The sequence below is a fragment of the Amblyomma americanum genome, chromosome 9 (assembly GCF_052857255.1).
Source record: "Amblyomma americanum isolate KBUSLIRL-KWMA chromosome 9, ASM5285725v1, whole genome shotgun sequence".
NCBI classification, from domain to species: domain Eukaryota; kingdom Metazoa; phylum Arthropoda; class Arachnida; order Ixodida; family Ixodidae; genus Amblyomma; species Amblyomma americanum.
The window spans coordinates 68,603,605-68,615,859 of NC_135505.1; the positions used below are offsets into that span (position 1 = coordinate 68,603,605).

Genomic DNA, 12,255 nt, shown 5'->3' on the forward strand with positions numbered 1-12,255 from the left:
ATACACTTCAGTTTTGCCAAGAAAGCATATGAGTTGGCAGAATTTACTGCCGTTAATCTTTTCTGTCTAATCCATCAAGTCATGCGGTTGGGTAACCTTCTCCATTGATTCCTCTATTTTGAGCATTTCCAGGGACTCAACGCAGTGCTCTTATGAAGATTACGGGGCCAAGAATCAAAGAAAAAGCAGCGAATAAGAAAGATTTTCGTGGGTAGAGAGACGAAAATGAAAGTATATAGTAGAGAAAGCGGAATTAACGTGAACAAAATATTACCTAAAGGAGACTGCATTGTCGTGAGCAGTGCCGAAGACACTACTGGAGTGATGCAGGAAGCAAAACACAGAGCGTGACACATTTATGCCTTCCTCCTTGATCTGTTTCGCATTGCCCACAAAACTTGACGAGGAGTATAGTGCTCTATCGGTACAATATTACGGCAGAGCCTTTAAGGAAAATTTTGTTCCTGATTATTATTTTCATATAAAGCGGAGTCTTCAGAGGGTAAACAAAGGAGCGCTTTGAATGGTACGGTAATGATTAGCGCTCGCAAAAATGGAAGCGGCTGGAAACTTTGCTGGTTCTTAAAGCACATGCCCCTAACGCACTTCTAAGCTTCATAACAATTTGTGGTCTTGAATGGCATGAATAATTTGATTGTACATTCCTTGTATTTGCGAAGTTTTATCCGTGTAATACGACATTTTAACTTCCATAGATTTTAGCAGGTGTAACTGTTGTGTGCTTTCCCGGAAGAAATTTGAATGAGCGCTTATTTACTATACAGCCATTGACTCATCATCCTATTATTTCTATCTATTTTCTACATTTTTTTTTGTTTACTAGGCAATTGGTAGAGTAACGCGGGTGCGTCATTTCTAGAGCGTAAATTGCTGGGCTAGTTGGTTCATAATGTTGTCAGGGTGGAACCAGCGGAACACAGACGCAGGACAAGAAAAGGAGGTACACACACCACACCGCTGGACTTGCAACTGATTTATTTCGAAGAAAACCACCAGACGAGAGCGTTTCTAATCAGGAAAAACAAGAAAAAGTGTGTCAGCGATCCCTCGGTTTTTATCACGGATAAAGAATATAACTTTCTTTTATCTTAATACAGTTGTTCCCTTCATCCAGAGTGTGCGCTTGCGCAGGGAATCCTTTAAATGTGGTGGTTTTCTTCGAAATAAATCAGTTGCATGTCCAGCGGTGTGGTGTGTGTACCTCCTTTTCTTGTCCTGCGTCTGTGTTCCGCTGGTTCCACCCTGACAGCGTCATTTCTAGTGCTTGTGGACATTCATGCATGCCAATGCAGTGATGTGTACTCTACAGTAACTAATTTGATTTTAAAAAAAATGTTACACCCACGCTTGCCACTTTAGCCCTTCTCCTCGCTTGAATAAAGCAAAACTGCAAGGGAAATGTGAAAAGATAAGAACCTGACCAGGATAAATGTTTGTAGTTTATGCAGTGACAACAAGCTATGTGGTGACATGGCACAACAAATTCGTCCCTCAAATATAACAGAGTTTCTCCACACCAGACACATAAAACAGCTCATGCATGCTGTACCGACCGAGGGTAATTCGCATGTAGATTAGCCCTGGTTCCTGGCCCCTGCAAATACAGGGCTGGAACCCAAGCGTTATAGTGTGTTTCTACTGGAGTGCGTCGCTAATTAACAGAAGATTTTCGAATTTCAATTGTCGTTTACTTCTGCATCTGTATGTCTATATCCGTCGTATGTGCCTGTATGTCTGTATAATATTTATTGTATATATATATACCTTTTCAATTATTAGAAATTGCATAAAGCACTAAAGTCTACGTGTTCTGAAGCTTACTATGTACTCTGTCTCAGAGAAAACCCTATGAAGGTGGCATGCATTTTTACCACTAGAAGGCAGTATGTGTCTTGAAACTGCAGGCCAACTCAAACGATGTGCCGTACTCACCGGTCATAGTCGACAACCTTGACTGCGAGGTTGACGTCATCGACGTTCTCGGGGGGTACATCGAAGACGAGAGCCTCGTTGAACACAGGGTTGAGTGTAGACTTTTTCACGCTTGTCTTTTTCTTCTTGATACGCTTGCCTTCGCAGACGAGTATGACCTTGATGTAGGGGTCTGCATCACATTGAACAGCGGATGAAAAGAAGGCGCGTATTATCATCCTGAGGAAGGTAAGGCAAGTTGGGCTATTCCGTTTAACTCCGGTTATAAAATTCCGCACTGTAATAGCATAGCAGCGCTTATCTTGATGATGTGTTACTTGAAAGCATCTATAATTTGAGTCGTTAGGAAACGCCTGCTAATGGCAATTTCTTTCTTTATATTTCTCTCTTAATAGTAGTATCTTTTAGCAATCTGAGCTTCCTCAACGAAGGCACAGCTTTGGTTTCACTGACTCATTTCTGTTTGAAATTTTCCTCCGCTTCGCTGCATTTCTGCAAAAAGGTTTGTATTTCATTTTTGCTTGAATGAGGATATAAGCTCATTCGTGTTATGAACTATTTTTGCGCTCAAACTGTCACTTGTAAAAAATTTCGGAAAGCCGAATGAGTGGGTGCGATATTATGAACTCAACCAGCTTCTCGATAACTGCCGCCCATGGCTTACAGCACAAGCCCAAATTAGTGTGCGCTCAGAGAGTATGACCAACACAGCAGATTATTTATTTTATACATCCAACATGTATGGTATTGCTGCCATTGAAGAAAAAGAGCTAAGTGATAAAATGAATAATTTAAGCATCTGGTAGTTATGCTATGAATAGTGGACAGCATTCAGAAATGCAACTAGCTGCGCATTATTTGGATATAAACCAAGTTGCAACATCAATATTCTATGGGTCTGTCTAAACAGCAACTTACTTCTGACGCAGAAAATTTTATTATTTCCGAGTACATTCAATGTTGCCTTAACGGAGTGCTGAAAAAGACCTACCCGCCTGATTTGGCAAGAAGATTTGTGAAATACTTGTGCTCACATTAAAATATTTAAGCCAATTGCTAGACACGGTAGCCTGCGAAATATTTCTTTAAGAAGAAAAGTTTACTGCTGCCCCGTAACACGAAGTCGTGCTCAGTGCACCGAGAATCCTAAACTGTGCGGTGAAGATTTACTACATTATTAACCACGTTTATTTCAAATGATTAAGTCTTCAAGCCGTGGTAAAAACAGCGCAGCGACGACAGACACAGAGAAGTCAGAAGAAGACGGACAAGCGCTGACTAACAACTAAAGTTTATTGGAAAAAAAACACAGGTATTAATACACTCCTAAAACAACCAGGGAACACGCCCCTCTTAACATCCTTCTAATCGTGCGAATCTAGATACTTAATCTCACATTCGTGAAGAAGCACTGACGGTGTGCTGACGCATGCATCACCATTCGCGTGGATGCGATACGCCTCACACAGTTCCGTTGTCAATTTATCCCTGTGCCTGCAAACAACTTTTGTCTCATGGAAAAGAGGGTTGCACATTTTTTTGTCGGGGGAACCTGGGATATTATTCAGGGGGCAATCTCTAAAATGTAATGCAAGGTTGGACGATGGGGAGCCATTTAACGAGGTATGATGCTGACGAAGACGGGTGTTCACACATTTTCCCGTTTGGCCAATGTATTTCTTGCCACAGGAAAACTCAATGTCATACACTACGCTTTCAGCACATGACGTAAACTTCTTTTGGTGGTTTATTTTGCAGGCTCTACTCCCGGTTGGTTTCTGTTTTTTAGCCTTTGCTTTCCTATCTATTATGGCACAAATTTTTCCAAGCTTTTGCGGGGCTGAGAAGAGCACTTGAATTCCATATCTGGCGCCTACTCTTTTTAAGTTGTGTGACAAACGATGAAGATATGGTATAACCGTATGCCTCTTCATGCCTGACGGCTCTGATGGATGGCAACTCTTGAAAGATTTTAGTTTCCTCAGCAATTTATTGCAAGCAAGCACGATTACCTCTTCCGGAAATCCTGCCGATTGTAATCTACCAACCTGCTGATTAAAACTATTCTTCATTCCATGCACACACGATTTCGAAAGTGCTGATCCTAAACATGCAACGGCTATACCACTTTTAACTAATTTAGAATGGGCTGAGCAATAAATTGCTGAGGAAACTAAAATCTTTCAAGAGTTGCCATCCATCAGAGCCGTCAGGCATGAAGAGGCATACGGTTATACCATATCTTCATCGTTTGTCACACAACTTAAAAAGAGTAGGCGCCAGATATGGAATTCAAGTGCTCTTCTCAGCCCCGCAAAAGCTTGGAAAAATTTGTGCCATAATAGATAGGAAAGCAAAGGCTAAAAAACAGAAACCAACCGGGAGTAGAGCCTGCAAAATAAACCACCAAAAGAAGTTTACGTCATGTGCTGAAAGCGTAGTGTATGACATTGAGTTTTCCTGTGGCATGAAATACATTGGCCAAACGGGAAAATGTGTGAACACCCGTCTTCGTCAGCATCATACCTCGTTAAATGGCCCCCCATCGTCCAACCTTGCATTACATTTTAGAGATTGCCCCCTGAATAATATCCCAGGTTCCCCCGACAAAAAATGTGCAACCCTCTTTTCCATGAGACAAAAGTTGTTTGCAGGCACAGGGATAAATTGACAAGGGAACTGTGTGAGGCGTATCGCATCCACGCGAATGGTGATGCATGCGTCAGCACACCGTCAGTGCTTCTTCACGGATGTGAGATTAAGTATCTAGATTCGCACGATTAGAAGGATGTTAAGAGGGGCGTGTTCCCTGGTTGTTTTAGGAGTGTATTATTACCTGTGTTTTTTTTTCCAATAAACTTTAGTTGTTAGTCAGCGCTTGTCCGTCTTCTTCTGACTTCTCTGTGTCTGTCGTCGCTGCGCTGTTTTTACCACGGCTTAAAGATGCACCAACTAGCTCAGTTGTCGGTTATTAAGTCTTCATTAGCAGCATAGAGGGAGTCACACAGTTGCTGCCACTTAGCTATACAGTTTAAAAAGCTCAGACCCTGAAACTTCAGAATAGTCTCCGTACCACCTAGCTCTATCAACGCACTGTTCAATAACGTAGCAGGGATGCAGTTTCATACCGGAGGAGCCGCTGATGTCCATAGGTTTGAGGTTTCGGGCTTTGATAACAGTAACTGTAAGCCTTCCGGCTGTTGGCAGGTAGCACAGCGACAGCATCACTTCTCCGAGCTTGTCCATTTTTTCCTGCAAAGAAAAATACAGTTTCGAGAATTCAAGCCACATGAAGCTGATCACTGCGACAATAATGATGACCTACTAAAATCAGAATATAACGCGTCGATTCATTACTGCTCACAACGAGCGGAAATTCAAGGCCTTATTTCCTACTTAATATATTTAAAAAAGCTCAACTGTAAAAGGTTCGCTTTCTGTAGGCGCATTCAGTTGTGTTAATCATAGCAGTGGTAGTAGAAATAAAAAATAGGGATAAAATAACTAGTACTACCCTGCTGAAAGGAGAAGAAAGAGTATTATTTTAATGCTTGTGGTAGCAGAGCATTGAAAGCAATAATAGTCGAAAAGTATCGCAGTACATAAACCTTTCTCCATAAAGTTTCAAGACAGATTAATTTTCTTCTCTAGAAATGATTCCCCAAAACAAAGTCGGTGCGTATGTATAGCGCAATCTTTTCGTGTCAACCTGAGTTATTTATGTTAATTGCTGTGGCAGCAGCTAGATGGCATTACATGTAGAAAAATACGTTGTCACTAGTCGTCTGCGCATTCTAATGTGATTGAATGCGGAGGAATGGGCGTCCATCTCGAACAGCGTGTAAACATAAAATTCTGTGTGAAGCTTGACAAGACAACCACACAGACGTATAAGCTCCTTCGTGACGCTTAAGGCAACGAGACATTATCGCGGGCGCAAGTTTTCGAGTGGCTCAAGAGGTTCGCTTCGGGTAGCACGTCGGTGGAGGATGGCACAAAGCAGAGGTGCCCTTCAACCTCACGGAAGAAAAACAGCGTGGCTCGGAACAGGGAACTCATACAGCAAGAATGCACCATTACAGTCCGCATGGTATCGCATGCTCTCGACTTTAGTAAGACAACATGCCACGAAATTTTTCTTGAGAACTTGGGGAAACGAAAGCTGAATGCAAGACTTGTGCCCCACTTCCTTACACAAGAACAGAAGGACATGCGGGCTTCCGTGGGCCCCGATTTGCTCTCCGAGGCAGAGAAGGATGCTGCATTCGTCGACAGCATCATTGCTGAAAACGAAACATGCTGTTTTCATTATGATCCTCAAACAAAGAGGCAGAGCGCTGAATGGTGCAGCGACAGGAGGCCAAAACAAAGACGATGCTGATAGCTTTTTTTTATGCCAGAGGTGCCATACACCACGAGTTCGTCCCACAAGGACACACGGTGAATCAGGAGGTTTGTATCTGCGTGCTCCTACACATGCGCGATGCACTTCGATGCCGTCGCCCTGACTTATGGGCACCTGGGCAATGGAGCCCTCTCCAGAATAACGCAAGGCCACACACTGCTCTCAGCGTGACAAAATTTCTCGCCAAGCACAGCATTACTGTTCTTCCCCATCCAGCATACTCACCTGACCTCTTCCCATGCGATTTTTTTCTGTTTCCTCGTGTGAAGCGAGCCCTAAAAAGTCGCTGGACGGGTAACGTGGAAGCCACTCAAGACGCCACAATAAAGGAGCTGACAGCCCTGCCAAAAGAAGCGTTTTCCTACTGTTTCCTGACCTCAAGAAGCGTTGGAAGCTCTGTATAGACTACAAGAGAGAGTATTTTGAAGGGGTGTGCACAAATTATTTTAATGTTAAACCCATTTTTTTAGTTGACTCAGTCTGGAAACTTTGCGGACAACGGTTGTATCGTCGCACGAAGGACTAGGCGATAGGATTGTTATCGGCACTATTCGCCAGTATAGTATGTAGCATTTGAAAGTCAAGCTTATTTGTTTAGGTTTCCTACTTATACATTAATAACTAAAAAGATTTTGAATTGCACCGCAAGTTCTCATTATCATTACCGGTCTCACTACACCCAGTGCAGGACGAAAGCATCTCACATATCTTTCCAATCAACCCAGTCTCGTGTCAGCCGCTGCCAACGTATCCCCGCAACTCTCTGAGTATCATCTTCCCACGTACATTTCTGCCGACTCTGCTACGCCTGCGTCCTCTTGGAATTATGGTCCGTTACCATTAACTAACAACATTCACCATTACTTCGCACTAGATACCCTGACGAAGCCCATTTATTTCCTATTCCGACTTAGATATCATATAAATGTGTTTTTCTCTTAGCAACTTCGCTGCATTTCTGCCTTCTAACATTAAACACGTCATTTTCAATTCCATGGTTCGCTGCGTGGTCCTAAATTTAAGTTTTAGCTCTTTTCGTTGGCTTCCGTGCTTCTCCCTGTTAGGTTGGCGTCGGAGAAATGCATCTGACACGCACACGCACGCACGCACGCACGCACGCGCACGCGCGCACACACACACACACACACACACACACACACACACACACACACACACACACACACACACACACACACACACACACACACACACACACACACACACATATATATATATATATATATATATATATATATATATATATATATATATATATATATATATATATATATATATTGAGTCGACATTTCGGAGAGAGCATTTCCTTTCTCAAGACTGAAGTGAGAGCGAACCTCGTCCTCTTCTTTAGGAGTTGGCATTGGCACACATGGTCATGTGTCAGAAATGTGTGCGAATGTGAACTCTTCAAGAAGAGGAGGAAAATAGCTGCAACTTCAGTTTTGGGAAAGGGGAGGCTCTGTCCGAAATGTCGACTCAAAATAAATCTCGGTCTAAATGAAGTGCTGTTCAACTTTGCATCCATATATATACACACACACACACATATATATATATATATATATATATATATATATATATATATATATATATATATATATATATATATATCAGCAGACAAGGCAAATGAAGTGAGGGGCTCGTTTGACAAACATTAACGAAGCCAACAGTCACCGAAATAAAGGTGCAAAGAGGAATGTTTCTTTTTTTTAATATCTAGTGCCAATGAATTAGTTTTCTTAAAAGAAAATTACTTATAAAGCAGCAGAAAAAACAACCATGAAGCCGGTGGGGTACGAACCCACGACCCCCGAATATAGCGTCCGGTGCTCTTACCAATTGAGCTACGGCGCCGGCTGTCCAATCTGCTGCTTTCGTGGGTATTTATGTTTACTGGGTGTAAGCGAACCTTGAGAGTGTTCACCAGCGCCACCCTCGACCATAGCGGCGGACATAGCACGTCCTGTAATACCGCGAGTGTGACGTAGAACGTCATCTAACAGCGAGGGCGGAAACTGTGCGAGAGCCCTCTTATGCTACCTATGGCAGCAAGACTTCCAGAACCAAGACCCCGTTAAGCTATTAGCAGACAAGTCAAAGGAAATGAGGGGCTCGTTTGACAAACATATTAAGGAAGCCAACAGTTACCGAAACCAAGGTGCATAGGGGGATGTTTTTAATTTTTTTTAATTTGTAGTGCCAATGAATCGGTTTAAAGAAAAGTAATAAGTAATTAAAAAAGTAAGTAAGAATTGGTAGCAAGAAAAGTAGTAAGTAAAAGTAATGCTTTATAAGTAATTTTCTTTAAACCGATTGATTTCCACTACAAATTAAAAAAAACTTAAAAACATTCCCCTATGCCCCTTGGTTTCGGCGACTATTGGCTTCCTTAATATGTTTGTCAAACGATCATTTCCTTTGCCTTGTCTGCTAATATCTTAACGGGGGTCTCGGTTCTGGCAGTCTTGTTGCCATAGGTAGCATAAGAGGGCTCTCGCACAGTTTCCGCCCTCGCCGTTAGATGACGTTCTGCGTCACACACGCGGTATTACAGGACGTGCTATGTCCACCGCTAAGGTCGAGGGTGGTGCTGGTGAACACTCTCAAGGTTCGCTTACATCCAGTAAACATAAATACCCACGAAATCAGCAGATTCGACAGCCGCCGCTGTAGCTCAGTTAGTAAGAGCACCGGACGTGATATTAGGAGGTCGTGGGTTCGGACCCCACCGGCGGCTTGGTTGTTTTTTCTGCTACTTTATAAGTAATTTTCTTTAAATCGATTGATTGGCACAAAAAATTTTTTAAAAATTGAAAACATTCCCCTATGCTCCTTGGTTGCGGTGACTGTTGGCTTCCTTAATATATATATATATATACCAAAAGTGATTTCTTGACAGCTTATTGTTTATGAGTTTATGGGGAATTTAACGTCCCAAAGCGACTCAGGCTATGAGGGACGCCGTAGTGAAGGGCTCCGGAAATTTCTACCACCTTGGGTTCTTTTACGTGCACTGACATCGCACAGCACACGGGCCTCTAGAATTTCGCCTCCATCGAAATTCGACCGCCGCGGCCGGGATCGAACACGCGTCTTTCGGGCCGGCAGCCGAGCGCCATAACCACTCAGCCAACGCGGCGGCTTCTTGACAGCTTATTGATCAATATAATATAATATCACCAAAAATTGAAAACATAACATAATTTAAATCACGGCGTTATGGCTGGAGGATCAGCCCTGTTCGAGTGTACAACAGCATTTGAAACACGCAGCTTTTATGAAGCTGCGCTTACTTTAGAAAAGCTGCGTGTTTCAAATGCTGTAGTACACTCGACAAAGGCTTGTCCTCCAGCCTGAACGCCGTGAATTAAATCCTGTTATGTTTTTCAATTTTTTTTGTTGATTACATCGAGAGCAAGGCGTACACAGAGACTACAGCGGGAGATTTATAAATATATTGTTACGTGACGGCCAGCCGAAGAATGAGACGAGATGACTGATGGCAATAAGATGGTTTAATGGCCGCTGGCCTAGCGCGAGCGCTCCGTCTCGGGCCACTGCCAATTTCGTCTTCTTCGTCACACTACCCGGGCCCACCGGGCGATCGTCCCGATCGGTGGCAAAGAGACGCGCGAAGTGGTGATGGGCTTCAGAGGATGGTTGGACAGGAACAAGAAAGGGGTGAGGTGCTGGCCGCCACGATGAAGGACATGGCTGAATGATTCCTGACCCGCGAAGCTTCGTGGCCGTAGGTCACCAGGAGCCGACGGCTGGGGCCCCAGGACGCGCCGAACGGCATGGGCAGGGGAACGGTGTCGTCACGTGTGGGCAGCGTCTCGGGTCGGTGGGGACGGGTCCTTGCGTCAGGTTCAGTTCATCGTGTCGAGTGGTCTGGGCGGTGGGCGGGGCGGGGGAAGAACGGCGAGATCGGTTCGGGTCTGAAAGGCTGGGGCACGGCCGGGCGACGCAGACCGAGAACTCACGGCCGACGACCACGGCTCCCGCATGCGCCGAAGCTCCCGGACCAGGATGGGGATGAACTCCGCGCCTCCACCAAATGTTACGTGACGGCCAGACGAAGTATGAGACGAGATGACTGATGGCAATGAGATGGTTTAATGGCCGCTGGCCTAGCGCGAGCGCTCCGTCTCGGGCCACTGCCAACTTCGTCTTCTTCGTCACACTACCCGAGCCCACCGAGCGATCGTCCCGATCGGTGGCAAAGAGACGCGCGAAGTGGTGATTGGCTTCAGAGGATGGTTGGACAGGAACGAAAAAGGGGTGACGTACGGTCGTGAACCCCAATTACCTTTGGACACGCTGCTTCCGACATCTCCTTCCCCGCCTTCTGAATATGCCCACGACGCTATTGCCCGCGCCGACCACGCCCGCCAGCTGGCTCGCTCCCGCCTACAAGCCTCGCAGGCCTCACAGCAGGACTACTACGACCGCCGCCACCACATGGTAACTTTTTCCCCTGGAGTCCTCGTCTTGCTTTGGTCGCCCACACGTCGTGTCGGGCTTTGCGAAAAACTAATGTCCCGCTATGTTGGCCCATACCGTGTGCTCCGCCAGGTCACCGCCGTCACCTACGAGATTGCCCCGGCCTTTCCGGAGACCACCTCCGGTGCATCTCAGAGTGACGTTGTCCACGTCTCTCGCCTCAAGGCCTACGTGTCGCAATCCCTCTCACCGCCCTAATTTCAACCGAGACGGTGTTTTTTCTGCGACCGGGGGCCATGCAACGGATAGAAGAAGAGATGAATGAACACTCTCGGCAGCGCGTGTGCTCTGGGATTCTGTGCTCTGTGCCTGGTGCTCTGTGCGGGCCGCCCTGTGCTCTTGACCTGTGTGCTGTGCCCGGGCGTTCTCGCGTCGTTCCCGCCTGGACCACGTAACAATATATATATATATATATATATATATATATATATATATATATATATATATATATATATATATATATATATATATATATATATATATATATATATATATATATATATATATATATATATATATATATATATATATATATATATATATATCTTCTTGACAAATATGGGTTAGCCATGATTCACGATCTGACTGTACCTACCGAATGGGCTCGATTGAATCTTATTTTCATTCCACTCTTGTAGTGCTGACTGTTGTCACTACCTGCCCTAAAAAATCTACTCCACTTCAAAAGATAGCTGCAACAGGAACAAAACTTAATTATTGAGCCATAGTGCCGAGAATCGCTTGATAGGAGGTTATCTGTAGCCAAAGGAAGAAAATTTTTAACTTAACCAAGGCCTATTTGTTCTCCTATATGCTTTATTTGCTTTGCCTGATCATTTTATAACAATCCCCGAGAATTCCCGAACTACCCTTTGCACTATTATACTCGTTCCTACAAGGAGCTTGCATAAAAATTTTCACGCTAATATTGCTATCTGTAGAACGCGCTGTTCAATCAAAATGTTCCGCGTCACTCTGAGTAAGGCCGTTGAAGAGAAATAAAGCGCGAATGCGCGGCACCACGCCAAGGCGAATAGTTTCTCTTCTCTGATTTTCCACAGGGTGTTGAGAGGTGAGTAGCACTAGATTTTTTTGTAGAACAAAATTTATTTTATGTCTTGGTCTTAGTTTATTTCAGGCCATCGATTTGGCCTTTCGTAGTACTCGTACTAGTTGCCTTAAGTGCAACAAATGCAGATTACAGCAAATATTATAGTGTCGCTAGCAAAGCTTTTATATTATATTTTCAATGAGTGCATATTACGTGGCATTATCTAAAGGTTAAAATTTATTTCCTTCACGCTTCCTCATTGGACATTGGAGGATTGAGATATGTTTTATGTTATGAGCCTCACTTTCCTGCGTTCCAAAAAAAA

General features: G+C 44.1%; 1 protein-coding gene across 1 annotated transcript in view; it reads right to left on the reverse strand.

Annotated features, from left to right (window-relative positions):
- The window catches only part of LOC144105188 (synaptotagmin-10-like), a 102,039-nt gene that overhangs the window by 6,659 nt on the left and 83,125 nt on the right, over positions 1-12,255 (reverse strand). The window contains exons 7-8 of the mRNA XM_077638340.1: positions 5,082-5,205; positions 1,954-2,125 (exon numbers count right to left, since the gene is read on the reverse strand). Coding sequence (XP_077494466.1) covers positions 1,954-2,125; positions 5,082-5,205 — 296 coding nt within the window. The remainder of the gene's footprint in view (positions 1-1,953; positions 2,126-5,081; positions 5,206-12,255) is intronic.